This window comes from Medicago truncatula, chromosome 5 (assembly GCF_003473485.1).
Source record: "Medicago truncatula cultivar Jemalong A17 chromosome 5, MtrunA17r5.0-ANR, whole genome shotgun sequence".
NCBI lineage: Eukaryota > Viridiplantae > Streptophyta > Magnoliopsida > Fabales > Fabaceae > Medicago > Medicago truncatula.
Genome location: NC_053046.1, coordinates 27,249,703 through 27,264,175, shown reverse-complemented (window position 1 = coordinate 27,264,175; position 14,473 = coordinate 27,249,703). Strand labels below are relative to the sequence as shown.

Genomic DNA, 14,473 nt, shown 5'->3' with positions numbered 1-14,473 from the left:
ATAAACAAGGAAATTAGTCCAACATTTCAGCATACCCTCCGATTTCGATCCCCAATTATCCTCATCAACCGTCAACAACACATGACAATGATCATACAATCCTTGTACGAGCATAACCTAAATAAATTTTGGCGACCGAAGGCACCAATATTCTAACAATAGGAACCTATCAATATGCCTTATGGAGTAACCATCACCACAGTATCAAGTAAAACTTCAACCACACAGAGGAGGATCAATTAGTGAATTATCATCAACAAGTATGTTAAAATGATCAAAGTCATCACTACGAGATCCTTTCCTAATCTTCCCTTACTCCTCAAAATGAATAGTATTAAAGTCCCCACACAAACACAAATTTGCGTTTCTCTAACTGTTCATCAACCTAGTTAAATCAATCCACAATACATGCTTATCTCAAGAATCACATGGAGCATACACATTAACTAAAGAAAACTCGTTTCCACTTTTAATGAATCGACCGTGCACAACGAGAGCATGATAAAAAGTCATGGATGACTCTATCTCTACCTTAGGACAATCCCACATCGTAAAAAATCCACCTAAGGCTCCAACTGAATGACGAAAAGAAAACCTAACAGAATTGAAACCCTAAATAGATACACACAAAAACTCATTGATCACCTCCATCTTTGTTTTTTGAATACACATGACTCATGAGATGCACATTTCCAAACAAATATTTTGTAATATCTCTCACACCTTACAAACATTTTATGATTTTATTTGTTTGTACTTTGATTCATCTGGTCCCATCCTACTTGGAAGTGTGCATCACCAGATGTTCGAGTGAGATATATATACAAAATTGTCCCAACCTGTCTTGTGGACACCTTAATATTCTTATTTGTTTTACTTTAAATACTATACCTTTTCCCAAGTTTATTCTCACTCCTTAGCATGGCGGTTCTACGCACCAAAATCAAACACATTTCTATTTCAATGTACTACATTTAACCAATATAATAAGTTTATAACTTTCACGTTCTAAATAAGAACATAATTATGAGTTCATTATATAAAAATGAATACATTGTTTACAAATGCATTTCTAAAATATAGTAATATCTGTTGGTAGTATGCATTAGTGGATCCGGAAGCTGTTTTTAGTGTTGGAAAAAAATATATATAGTCCATAATAATATTCTCGTATAAAATGTTTATACATCATACACAACGTTAAGAACAAAACTCCCCGTAATAGTTTATAAAGTAGGACGATATTCCTTTTTAAAATATCATGTATTTCCTATAATTGTGAGTTCAAAGTGTTAAAAAATTAGGAGTTTGCTAATGAGTATCCCAAACAATCTGGATTTCAAAATAAGAAATTATTCTTTAAGAAATTCAAATATTATAATTTTTAATATATTAATTATAGAAATATTCATAATATGTTACTATTTAAATGTCTTAAGAGTGTTCCGAAGACATTCATAGTATTTTTTAAAATTGATAAAAATTAGAAGGATAAATGAATATCACTTTATTTTGTTTTATCTCTTATAACTACTTTCTACATTTAGTTTCATTAGAAAATTTAAATAAAAGGGAAATATCTATTTTGAGGAATGCTAGCAACACTCTCTTTATCACTCACTCTTTTATTGTGTGAAATCAATGTATGTCCTACCACTTCGTATGAGTTCTATTTTCAAAGTGTAGACCCACAATAATTTAAACCAATAAGAGAATGAATATTAAAGAGAGTGTTGCTATCACTTCTCTACCTATTTTTTATAGCGAAAAATATAACTTATTAGACATTTTTGAGCAATTTTTTATTTGGAGGGATAAAGCCTCCTACTAACTATTGCTATTGTAACTCACTTGAGTTGGTATAGTGATGAGTTTGAGACATAAAAGAGTGCTACTCTCAATATCTTATATCTGATTCTTCTCGGTGTCAATTGTTTTGGTTGACTAAGTATTCCTTACCTCCTAAAAAATATCTATTGCAATTGTATCGGCCACGGTTGGTGTGTTGAGTGTAAATTAAGAGTTCCACATAGATGAAAATTTTGACCTTAAGCATCGTATAAGTGAGAAAATCTAAAATCTATATATTAATGTTTTGTTGGTGTGGTGTCAAAACCACTTGTGTGGTTAATGTAGTCCAATTGCTTGTTAATTAAGTTGATTAAAAAAGAATTTTTTTGTTTGTTATTTTTTCGGTATATAGACGAAATAATAAAGTCGTTGTAAACTCACGTACACAAGTGTTGGGGTTCAAACCTTAGTCATGATGTTTGGCTGACTAAAAAACAGTTTTTATGTTGGTTAAAAGAAACATATTTTACAGTTAATTATTTCTTAAGTCGAATGTTCTTACATATCTTAAACAAAAATATACTACAAAATGCATTATGGTCCTTCAAAAAAAAAATGCATTATGGTATTTTTTTTTTGTCTGAAGTTCAAACCTCGGACCTTGCATATATTATGCATTGTTTTTATCAACTGAACTAAAATCGCAGAGACAATTTGATTGAGTACTTGCTTAAAAAAAACAAAATTGTTTCGTGTAAAAGCTCTGAGAGAACTTGTTCAATTTTTTGGTTAAAGAACATTCTCCAAATTAAAATAGGTTGTTTAATAAAAAAACAAATTTAAAAGGTTTATACTTTCCTCTTAGAATTTTTTTTGAAGAAATTATTTCTCTTAAAATTAAAAATTACTAGATTAGCAGGCAAAATATAATCTCCATGAGCCATTCTGACCACATTAGATCTAATTAACCCAACCAAAAGTCACACAAATCTCACCCTTTCAACTGATCACACAGTCACACATTTAGTTACAAATAAAATTTACCATATCAAATTACCAAGTAACCAACCATTCTCAATTAAAAAGAGCTTGAAACTCAATAAATTAAACAAAATATGTGTGAGGTCAACCTGAGCTGCATGCATCTCATTTTCATGGTTGAAAATCATTGACCCAGCTATTCCGAATCAGTTGTTTAAATCATCAATATCACTCAAAACAATGTGCTGCTGAATACCATGACATTGAAATTCATGTACATTTTAACTGTTTTCAAAGTTATTTATAAATAAAAAACAAAAAAAATATTAAATTTTGTTACTTTTCATAAAATTACTTAGCTTTATTTACAAGAGTCTTTTTTTTTAAGGGGTTTATTTATAATAGTCTCAACTATTTTTGTCAAAAAAACATAGTCAACTATTTATTATTCCATTTCACACTTTTCTCTCTTTAAAATTACTAACAAAATAATAATTAATACTACTTTTCCTTAAAAAAAAAAAAGTTAAGAAACTTCTTTTTCCTTTTAAAAAATCAATATTAAAAAAGGAACAAGGTAATTTAAATTTGACTTGAATAAAATTTTGACCTTCAATTTTACTTCATTGAATATTTTAGTTCCTCCAGTTTTTCTTTTTCGTTTCTCATAAGTTCTCTTCACCTAAGATAATATTATTTGAGGCGAGTCAAATATTAAACGTGAATACCACTCTTAGATTGAATTCAAACCTTGGACCACTAAGTTGTGGGTAGTCTATAGAGGAAATTTATTGCATTCCTAGAAGTTGATGAACCACATATAATTGCTTACATTTTACCTCAAATTACATGCAAATTTCTGTTAGAATTGAAATTTGACAAGACACATAAAAAGCCAATTTTTCCCTGTCCAGAATATATGCTTCCCAGTGGAATCATATTAAAGGGGTGTTAACGTGTTCATATACCATCTTATTATGGTATCAACTTTTGACACTAACCAATGAATGTGGTAACATAACCACCCCTCAAATAGCATACACACTTTTCTATTTAGAATTTAGAGCCCTCTTTCTGCCACCACCCCAATTAATCAATCATACACATAAATTGATCCCAATGCAAATTGAATGATGTTAGTGGTATTTATTAACCGATCATAAAGTTATTGTACAATATTAAGTACTAGTGTGACAAGAGAGTTCACCCAAACACTTCAACTATGAGAGATCAAAGAGTCCTTCATATTGAAGATAGTACTAGTCAAATAGAAAGGTCTAAGTGGGTTTTGGATTCTCCTAATCCACCACCTTTATGGAAGAAGCTATTTTCTTCATTGAAAGAGACCCTTTTGCCTCATGGAAACAAATTATGTTTCTCATCCAAGAACAAAAGTTTTCTTGCACTTGCTTACTCATTCTTGCAGAGTTTGTTTCCAATCCTTGTTTGGTTAAAAGATTACACTATCTCTAAATTTAAAGATGATCTTTTAGCTGGTTTAACTCTTGCAAGTCTTTGCATACCTCAGGTATGTACTAAGAAACATTATTTTTGTCTTGCATGTGAAAAAGCAACATTTATATTCATATTATTCTTCAATTTTTCATTTGAATGTTGCAGAGTATAGGTTATGCAAGTTTGGCAAAAGTTGATCCTCAATATGGCTTGTGTAAGTGTTTGCATCTGCGTCTGTTATTACTTACTCGCTCTCTCTGTAACAAAATATAAGCAAAATAATTCTAAAAAGTCAAATGTATCTGGTCTGAATTTCAGACCAGATACATTTGACTTTTTGAATTTTGTTTTTGCTTATTTTTTGTATCACACTATGTGCATGTTTGAAATCAAGATGTCTAGTTTTTGTCTCCGAATGTGATTCTGACATCGATGTTTGTTTGGTTTTGTTTCTATACAGATACGAGTATTGTTCCTCCTCTTATCTATGCTGTGATGGGAAGCTCAAGAGACATTGCAATTGGACCTGTAGCTGTAGTGTCTATGCTTTTATCTTCCTTGGTCACCAATGTCATAGATCCTGTTGCTAATCCTCATGCCTATAGAGATTTTATCTTTACCGTCACCTTCTTCACCGGAATTTTTCAAGCTGCATTTGGTATTTTCAGGTGCTGGTTTTCTCATTAGCATGCAAAATTTTTGTAAATTTTCTGTTTTGTCCTTATAAACCAAATAGTTTGTTTATTTATCCTTCAATATTTACAGGTTGGGTTTTCTTGTGGATTTTCTTTCACATGCTGCACTAGTTGGATTCATGGCAGGAGCAGCAATCATTATTGGTCTTCAGCAGCTCAAGGGTCTTTTGGGGATTACTCACTTCACCACCAAAACAGATGCAGTATCAGTATTGGTTTCTGTTTATAAGTCATTACATCAACAAATTACTTCTGAAGAAAAGGTGAGTTGGTTCCACCATTTTATTTATGTTCTGATAAAGTTTAATTAATTTTGGCTTAAATGTGTTCTTGGTCCATGCAATTTTTTTCTTTACTTGTTCTACATGCAAATATACCACCTTTTGCTTTTCGTCCTTGTTGTTTTATTTTAGCCGATGTAAACCGTGTTAATGTTGGAATCTGTCCCTATAAAATATGTCTGATATTTACTAGATGGAATAAAATCAAAGGCTTTACATATATTACAGGAATCAATCTAACATAAACAAATATTTTAGGGACTAAAATAGAAAAACAAGAACCAAAATCAAAAAGTGGTATATTTGCAAGGACTAAAAATATAGAAATATTTTTTACAATTACTAAAAGCAAATAATGATATATTTACAGGACCAAAAACATATTTAAACCGTAATTTTTTTCCTTTCCAAAAAGCATTACACAGTTTCCTATTCATAAATTGGTTTAGTTATTCTTGTTGGTATTTGATATTACTCTTTGTTTACTATTGTGACAGTGGAGTCCTCTGAATTTTGTCCTGGGATGTTCTTTCTTGATTTTCCTGCTAGTTACCCGCTTTATAGTAAGTAACGAAAATTCTGGTATTAGCATATGATTTACCTCACTATAGATGAATTTGTTATGATGTATTATTGTATAATGATATTATATCATTTCAGGCAAGAAAGAAGAAAAAACTTTTCTGGTTGCCTGCAATTGCTCCTCTTCTATCAGTTATACTATCAACTTTAATTGTGTATTTATCAAAAGCTGATAAACAAGGAATTAATATAATAAAGCATGTTAAAGGAGGCCTGAATCAGAGTTCAGTTCACCAGTTACAATTTCATGGTCAAAATGTCGGGCAAGCGGCTAAAATCGGATTAGTCTGTGCAGTTATCGCCCTCACTGTAAGTGAATATTAACCGTTTTCCTATCTTTCTTGAAATTATTGTTTTCTCTTTTTACAGTTTGTTGTCGTGTTACCGTGACTAGTGATTGCCATATGAACTTGTGATTCAGGAAGCAATGGCTGTTGGCCGATCTTTCGCTTCCATCAAAGGATACCAACTTGATGGGAACAGAGAAATGTTGTCAATGGGAATCATGAACATTGCAGGATCCTTAACTTCATGTTATGTAGCAACTGGTAATGTCTTTTGTTTAATCATTAATCTTTGTTTATAAAATTGCAATACTTCTCTTTTGTAACAACTGAATGACTGTTTCAGGTGTGTCTAAACAGCTTAATTAAGTGCTTATAGCATGATAAAAGATAATATAAAGTCAGATTGTTTTTGTATAAGCTATAACTATAAGCTGTTTTCATAAGCTATCCAAAAGGTCTTGTGAAAATAAGTTGAAAACAGCTTATAGACATGTCACAAGTTGTTTCTGTAAGCTCACCTAAATGATCTCACAAGTGCTTATGTTAGTAGATAAGTTCAAATAATTTAATCCAAACAGGCTTTAAGATTCTTCTTTATATTTTCTTGATGCAGGTTCATTTTCAAGAACAGCAGTTAATTTCAGTGCAGGATGTCAAACAGCAGTATCAAATATTGTGATGGCAATTACTGTGATTTTGTTCCTGCAATTATTTGCAAGGCTATTATACTACACACCTATGGCTATCCTTGCTGCTATCATCCTCTCCGCACTTCCTGGATTAATTGATATAAACGAGGCTCGCTATATCTGGAAGGTCGACAAATTAGACTTTCTTGCCTGCATCGGTGCTTTTGTTGGCGTCTTGTTTGCATCCGTAGAGATTGGTCTGCTAGTTGCAGTAAGTCATAGACCAATTTCAAATTGTGTTCCTTTATTGCACAATAACTAGCATCCCTATAAGCAGTAACTAAAGTAAAATTCATGAATATTTACACTATCAAGATTTCAATGTCATTCTGATATTTTAAATTTGGCCGCATTTTCATAACCTGTATGATTAAATTTGTTATGTTATTTCTAAGATTTTAATTGCTATCAATCGACAGGGTAAAAACGTTTTACACAAACGTGGTTCAATCATATTTCGCTGTGGCATCATATCATAATTGTATTTTCTAAAACATCCGAGTTTAATGAGTCGTTTTTGAAATTTAAGGGACTAACTTGGTAATTCACTCTTATACTTGTGATATGGATCTCATAAAGATCCGAGGTTGTTTGTTTTGGAGGAAGTTCTTCCTCGGAGATATGTCAGAATTTTCCTATTGCTCACTTTTCTTCCAATTATAGTAATTTATTTGTTATATTCTTAGGGTAAAACTTAGACGCAGTTCCTTACCTACTATTGGTATTGTGCTACACACATAAAAAGAAATTATTTTCATTTTACATACTCTCTCTGTCCTTTTTTATAAGCATCCATTTTATGGGTGCAAAATGGCGATTATAAAAAGGGACCAAGGGAATATAATATATATTAAAATATTTTACAATGCGCCTATTGAACTAGTTATTAACAGTTGTTTTGGGTTTTTAGTGTAGAACAATATGAACCGTAGATGAGGAATCACATATAAATTTTACCCATATTCATATGGCTAATGACTCAACAAAATGTTGTCGATGTAAACAGAACTAAAGATGAATTAGTTAACTGAGAGATGCATATTGTATAAGTTCTAGTATTCATGATTCAAACATTTCAATGATTTTTTTTTTCTTCTTGGATGTGCAGATCTCGATCTCATTTGCGAAGATCCTAATACAATCGATTCGACCTGGAGTAGAAATTCTAGGAAGAGTTCCAAGAACAGAAGCCTTCTGTGATGTTACTCAATATCCGATGGCAATAAGCACACCAGGCATCGTTGTGATTCGCATAAGCTCCGGCTCACTCTGCTTTGCAAATGCCAATTTTGTCAAAGAAAGGCAAGCACTTAACAAATGATCTAGAAAGGGATTTATCCCTTAATAACAGCACTGTATGAAACTTTTTTCACTTGTTCCAGAATACTGAAGTGGGTCGTGGAAGAAGATGACATTCAAGAAACTGCTAAAGGAAATGTCCGTGCCATAATTATGGACATGACAAGTGAGTTTTGTTACGATTTCTACAATTCAGATTTAGACATCTAATTTCTAAACATTCTTACAATTGGTATGACTCAAATGATCTTCCTAATTTCTGTTTAATAGACCTCATGAATGTTGATACTTCTGGAATTCTAGCACTTGAGGAATTGCATAAGAGGTTGCTTTCACGCGGCGTAGAAGTGAGGCTACCATAACTTTTCATTCATTCTAGTTGTGTTATTTGAACATATGAAATTTGACAACTTTTGTGATAGCAATGTAAGTGGTTATCACAGTTCAAATGTATGATAGATTACACTCACTAGATGGTATAGATATCAAAACTCATTAACCATCAAAGTAATTTCATTTACTACAAATTTGGACATGATTGATGAAGTTACGCTGGTGCTTAATGAGTTTCGATACTTGGTATATCCATTAACCACATATTTGAACTGCATTAACCACTTACAAAGTTTGTACAAAAGCTATCTAAATTGCTTGTAAGAAAAACATTTCTCTATATCAAACGCGTATGGTGTAACACTTTTGCTTTATGATTTTTACAGTTAGCTATGGTCAACCCAAGATGGCTAGTAATTCACAAGCTCAAGCTTGCACATTTTGTGGACAAAATTGGGAAACAATGGGTTTTTCTGACTGTTGGAGAGGCTGTAGACGCGTGTCTCTCTTCCAAAATTGCTACTGCTTGATATTGTATGTCTCTGGATTTACAATAGTTTTGCTTATTGTTACAACTTTAATACATAATTGCATATCTAAGCACATAAACTTGTATGCTCTTAAGGGATTTTACTGAGTATCTTATTATAATATATCAGTTTTGGAAGTTAGTGATGTTTATATGAATATATGGTCACCTTTCACTTATATATTATTCCAATACAAATTAATGTATAACTCAACTTTAAGTTTTGATATATTAAAAGAAAATGCATGATCCTTACAACAACAAACAGTTACACCAGAAGCTTTTCCTACTAGGTGGGATAAACTACATGCATAAATCAAATGAGGTCAAATTGTTTTATCGTTTTCTAGGCCTCCCTCTAGTGTTAATCTTCTGTACAGATATTCTAATCAATCTCGTTAAATGGCGGCCATTGCGACTCCATGGCAGATTTTTTGGACAAACAAGATAATGTAATTTGTGAAGGGATGTCTATCATGGCGTTGCCATTGTCCGCAATAGTGTTTTTATAAATAATATGGCAGATTTTTAGCCTTCTATCATATTCTGCAATCAACCATCCACAACATTGGTCCAAAGCACCTAGTTATAGCAAATTTTCTACAAATAGAACTATCCATACTTTCTGTCAGTGATATTATTCTGAATCCTCTCTTATTAGTATTCTCATTTCAGCAAAAAATGATGTAATTTTTTTTGTTTGTCTTTAACTGTCTAGACCAGAATCCAATTCCATAAAGTATTACAAACTATGTAATACTGACACGGTTCTGATAGAAAGCTTGTCCGGACATGAAAAATGTGATTCCGTTCCCTTAATTTATTTTCTCATATTTTTATTGATATCGATTTGTTAACGTGTGTCCATGATTGTGTTTGTATATATGTAGGTGTTTCACGTATCATAAGTTTTTTTTTGCTTCATTGGCCTATTGACACATACTCAAATAAACACACACGAGGAAGTGTGGAGACTTGGGATTCCACATAAAACGTCTTCCAACTCCAAGTCAAAGTTCTAAAAACATTATGTTAACGTCAAAATAGCTGCAAAATTGGTTATAATTTGTTTCCGTTTTAACAGAGTAAACAAAACAACGGCGACAAAAAGTTGTTACACACCGAAATGCCCTTCCGCCTATGACAAAATGCGTTTCCTAAACAAAAAGAGCAAGAATTTATGGATAAAATAAATTTTTTACTAACCTTATCTCTCTCTGGTTTTCTCTCATCTGTTGTTCTATGCGTGCTTGCTTATTCTTCCTATTTGAGTGTTTTATGGAATCTGTGTGATAGTAAAAATAATTTTCTTCTATTAAGTAGGACGTGAAAGAACAATCACACAAAATTAAAACAATATGTTCCTTCTCCATAAAAAACTAAGTTGTTCCTTGCTAACCAAAAACCCACACAATTTATAACCATACGATATGCTTCCACTTTCTCCACAACAACTTCTATTGAACAGGCTTATTAAAAAGGTTGAATGAATTTGGGATTGAGTCTAATTACCAATGAACTGACAAGCTTACACGAACAATGGCATTGTGCCTTGGCCTTTAAGAAATCGCTGGATCAACTGCATGGCAGATGAAATATTTTCAAAAAAGGTAACCATTGTGCATATAGAGTGGCTATTTTGGATCTTCATTTCAATGGACTTCATTGGTGGAATCAAATTCCTACTTAGACGGGTATGAAGGACCATACCATGCAGGGGCAGAGCCAGTGGCGGAGCCCTTCATGGGCTGGGGTGGGCCACGGCCCATCCGGAAAAATTAAAAAATCAACGATTATAGATCTATTTTGCAAGATTTTATGTAATTTTGTATCGGTTTTATGTTTTGGTTGATCTAAATTCCTGCAAAGTGGTGTAGTGGCCCACCCGAAAATTTAAATAATTCAATTATAGGTCTATTTTGCGAGATTTTATACAATTTATGTCGGTTTTAGGTTTCGGTTGATCCAAATTCCCACAAATTGGTGTAGTGGTCCACCCGAAAAATTTAAATAATTCAATTATAGGTCTAATTTTTTAGACTTTAAACAATTTTTCAATAGTTAATTTTAGTGGCCCACCCTGACATTTTTTCTGGCTCCGCCACTGGGCGGAGCTACACTATGTTGAGGGGATTCAAGTGAACACCCTGAACTCGAAAAAAAAATACCCGTAAATCTAATATATTTAACTTTTTGAACCCCCTCAAATATTGTTCTTGCACCTTGACTCAAAGAACCTAAGAGAAGAAACAACACCAGAGATGGTAAACAGAGGATATGCAGGCAATGAAAAAAAAAACATCCCGTAGATGCAGGCAATGAAAAAAAAAGGAAGTGTGAGCGGTGGCCAGTTAGCAAGAAGACTATTTAGGGTTTTCTATAGTCCACTTTGCTTTTCAATATCTGGCCCATTTCTTTTTTACCAAAATGTGGCCCACGTGTTATGTCTATTTGTGTTTCTTTTAACCGAAGAAAACAAAACAATGTATTTTTTTTTTTTTTTTTACCTAAAACAACGCTTCATGATGCTGTTGTGGGGGCTTTGGAACAATAGAAACGATATGATTTGGAACCAAAAGCATTTAAGTGCACATGATATATGCTTGAATGTTAACCGGTTTTGGTAGGAGTGGTATGTGGTCCAGGATTTGCGTAACAGTGGCAGACAACGAGCTAATATTGACTCTAATATGAGGTGGCAAATTCCAGAATATGGCAGACTTAAGTGTAATGTCGATGCTAGTTTCCACCGAGCTTCGGACAGAGCCGGGATAAGTTGTTGTGTTCGTAACGATGCAGGTCTATTTGTTTCAGCATTAACCTCTTGGATGCGACCGAAACTGTCTCCACATGAGGGTGAGGCACTGGGGTTGTGGCATGCTATGTCTTGGGCTTTGAGTAGCGGCTTCCATAATGTGATATTTGAAACAGACTCCAAGATGCTTGTGGATGTTGTTCATTCGGATAATGCAGGTATTTCTGAATTTTATGTCATTGTTTCTAAGATTAGAGGTTTGTTAGCATTACATTACAACTTTGAGGTCAAGTTTGTTCGACGTCAAGCGAATATGGTTGCTCATACCTTAGCAAATGTAGCCATTTTAAATGCTAGTCGTCATATTTATGATTATGCTCCTCTTTGTATTCAACATTATTTAAGAAATGATATGAGCTGCGTTTTGTTTGTTTAAAAAAAAAAGTGTGTTAATTGCATTTAAAAAACATACTCTTGATTAAAAGATAAAATATTGCTGGATAAGGCAGATTATTTTCGAGTATTTTGTGAAAATAGTTAAACTAATTGCTTGAATCATTTAGATTTATAAAAGAACGATTTATTTAGTCTTCACAATATCTTTTTTTTTTTTTTTATATTTGATTATTTGTTATTATTAAATTTGTAAAGATTATATATGTGAATTTTTTACACATACATGTAGGGATGATATTGAGTATCTATGGGTAAAATAATATGATATTTCTGCTCATTTCGTTGAATAAATCTAACTTGTGTTTACTTCATATCCTTGTGATTATCCGTTAAAAGGATAATCAACAAATTTAGAGGTGCGAGATTATGAACTTTCTAATTTCTTAGTTGTTTTTGTTGTCGTAGAAGATTATGAAGAAAAAAAATTAAGAGAAAAATACTGTAGTATGAGCATGAATTTATTTATCAACATCATATTCATGAAATTATCAGTGTTCTTTTTACATGAAAAGTTTGAACCCCCTAGACCGGGGTCCTGGCTACGCCACTGATACCATGTGGACTCTACTATATACCGACTATTCAACGTGTACAACTTAACTTGATCGTTCAGGTCACAAGAGCTCCACATTATTCAACATGCATAGCTCGGCTTGATCGCTCAGGTCATATGAGCTCCACCTACAATATGCCTAGCTCAGCTTGATCATTCAGGTCACATGAGCTCGACCTTCAACATGCGTAACTCAGCTTGATTGTTCATGTCACATGAGCTCGATCTTCCACATGTGTAGCTTGGCTTGATCGTTCAAGTCGCATGAGCTCCACCTTCAACGTCACCTGCTCTTTCTCAAGTTATTGTCCAAGTAACATTACGATCCTTTTCTTGAAGGTATCTCATAACGTCCCACACGTCTTTCATGCATGTACAAGTGACATGAGCTGCATGCCCTAACTCCACGCGCCTTGTACGGACAAGCAGTGCAAAGGAAAAGTGACCGGCTCCACGCGCCACAGTACATGTACGAACGAGCTATGTGGATCTCAGAGGGTTAATGGGCCTGAACATCGAAAGAGAGGTCCATTAGATCAAGGAAGTGAGGCCTATAAAAGGAAACATTTAGAGAGCAGCAAGAGGGATCAAGATTTCTCTTGAACAACGTATGTTTCATCTAATTCTTTTTCAGAGTGCTCTTAGAATTTTTCTTGAGATATTTCAGTGGGCAGTTCATCTATTGTTATTATATTGTGCTTGCATATTTGATTCCATTTTCCTTAGGGTTTTAATGGAGTCTATATACTTATATTAAAAGAAATGTCCTTTGAATTTACCATTTTGCCCCTATTAGGGGCAATTTGGTAAATTAATTATTGGTTGAGTTTTTTTTTTGAAGGTTGCCTATGAATTTCCATTTTTGCCCCTAATCAATTTTTTTAATTATTTTCTAATTTTTATATTTTTAATAACGTTTAATTATTTTCCAATTTTTATATTTTTAACTATTTTTCAATTTTTTCTCCCAAATTCAGTTGTTTCTACATTGCCGTTGTGGGAGATTAAGGTATCGTTTGACCCGACTTTTTTCAAACTTCTCTACATTTTTAAGGAGAAGTTAGGGCAAACACAATATCAATTAAGTACTTACTAAAAAAAGAACATTTTTTGAACGCATAAAATTGAATGGAATGAGCTTTGACCAGAAGTTGTTGAATGTTACTTTAAAAAACTACTTCTCCACAATTTATTTCACAAACACCTCTTTTCAACTCACGCTTGGAACCTTTTCTTTATTTTTTAATATTATATTTCAATATCTTTTTCTTATTCAAAAAAACTAAACATATATGTTTCCATGACACCAACAAATATAATATTATATAGTATAAATTCCAACATTTATAATAGTAATTTTTTAAGAAATCATCGGGCTTCTTCATGAGATTGTCAAGATAATTCCAATTGGGACTAGAAAGAAATTGTGTACGAATATTGTGTTGAAAGATAAAAGGTATTATTTTCTTATTTGTCAGCATAAGATGATAGGATTTTGTATAAGTTTGATAATGACCTGAAAGATGTATTTCCTTATGCGTTAGAATATAGTTGATGTAACACTATGAGAAAAATATTTCGTAGCTTTATCATTTACCATCTATTTACCTCGAGTTCTTTGCTTCCATTGTGTAGTCAATGGCAACCTAAATATATGTAACAATTGGTCAGGTTCGAGGCTGCTCATCAACCTACATTATCCGGTTGTTGAGAAGTTTAAGACTTAGTAAGTTTGCATTATGATTTCACAATACAATGTTAGAGTAAATTATTATTTCACAATCTAA

The 14,473-nt window shown here is 32.7% G+C and overlaps 2 protein-coding genes across 2 annotated transcripts; both read left to right on the top strand.

The window, feature by feature from the left end:
- Positions 1 to 3,445: 3,445 nt before the first annotated feature.
- LOC11442270 (low affinity sulfate transporter 3) lies at positions 3,446 to 9,082 on the top strand. Its single transcript, XM_003614918.4, has 12 exons — positions 3,446 to 4,300; positions 4,393 to 4,441; positions 4,688 to 4,895; positions 4,993 to 5,185; positions 5,701 to 5,766; positions 5,864 to 6,094; positions 6,207 to 6,333; positions 6,686 to 6,972; positions 7,870 to 8,063; positions 8,144 to 8,226; positions 8,331 to 8,407; positions 8,780 to 9,082. Exons 1-12 carry the CDS (start codon positions 3,995 to 3,997, stop codon positions 8,921 to 8,923), a joined length of 1,965 nt encoding a protein of 654 aa, XP_003614966.1. The 5' UTR covers positions 3,446 to 3,994; the 3' UTR covers positions 8,924 to 9,082.
- Positions 9,083 to 11,612: 2,530 nt separating this feature from the next.
- Positions 11,613 to 12,113, top strand: LOC112422126 (uncharacterized). Its single transcript, XM_024784887.1, has one exon. The coding sequence runs from the start codon at positions 11,613 to 11,615 to the stop codon at positions 12,111 to 12,113; it is 501 nt and encodes a 166-aa protein (XP_024640655.1).
- Positions 12,114 to 14,473: the final 2,360 nt, after the last annotated feature.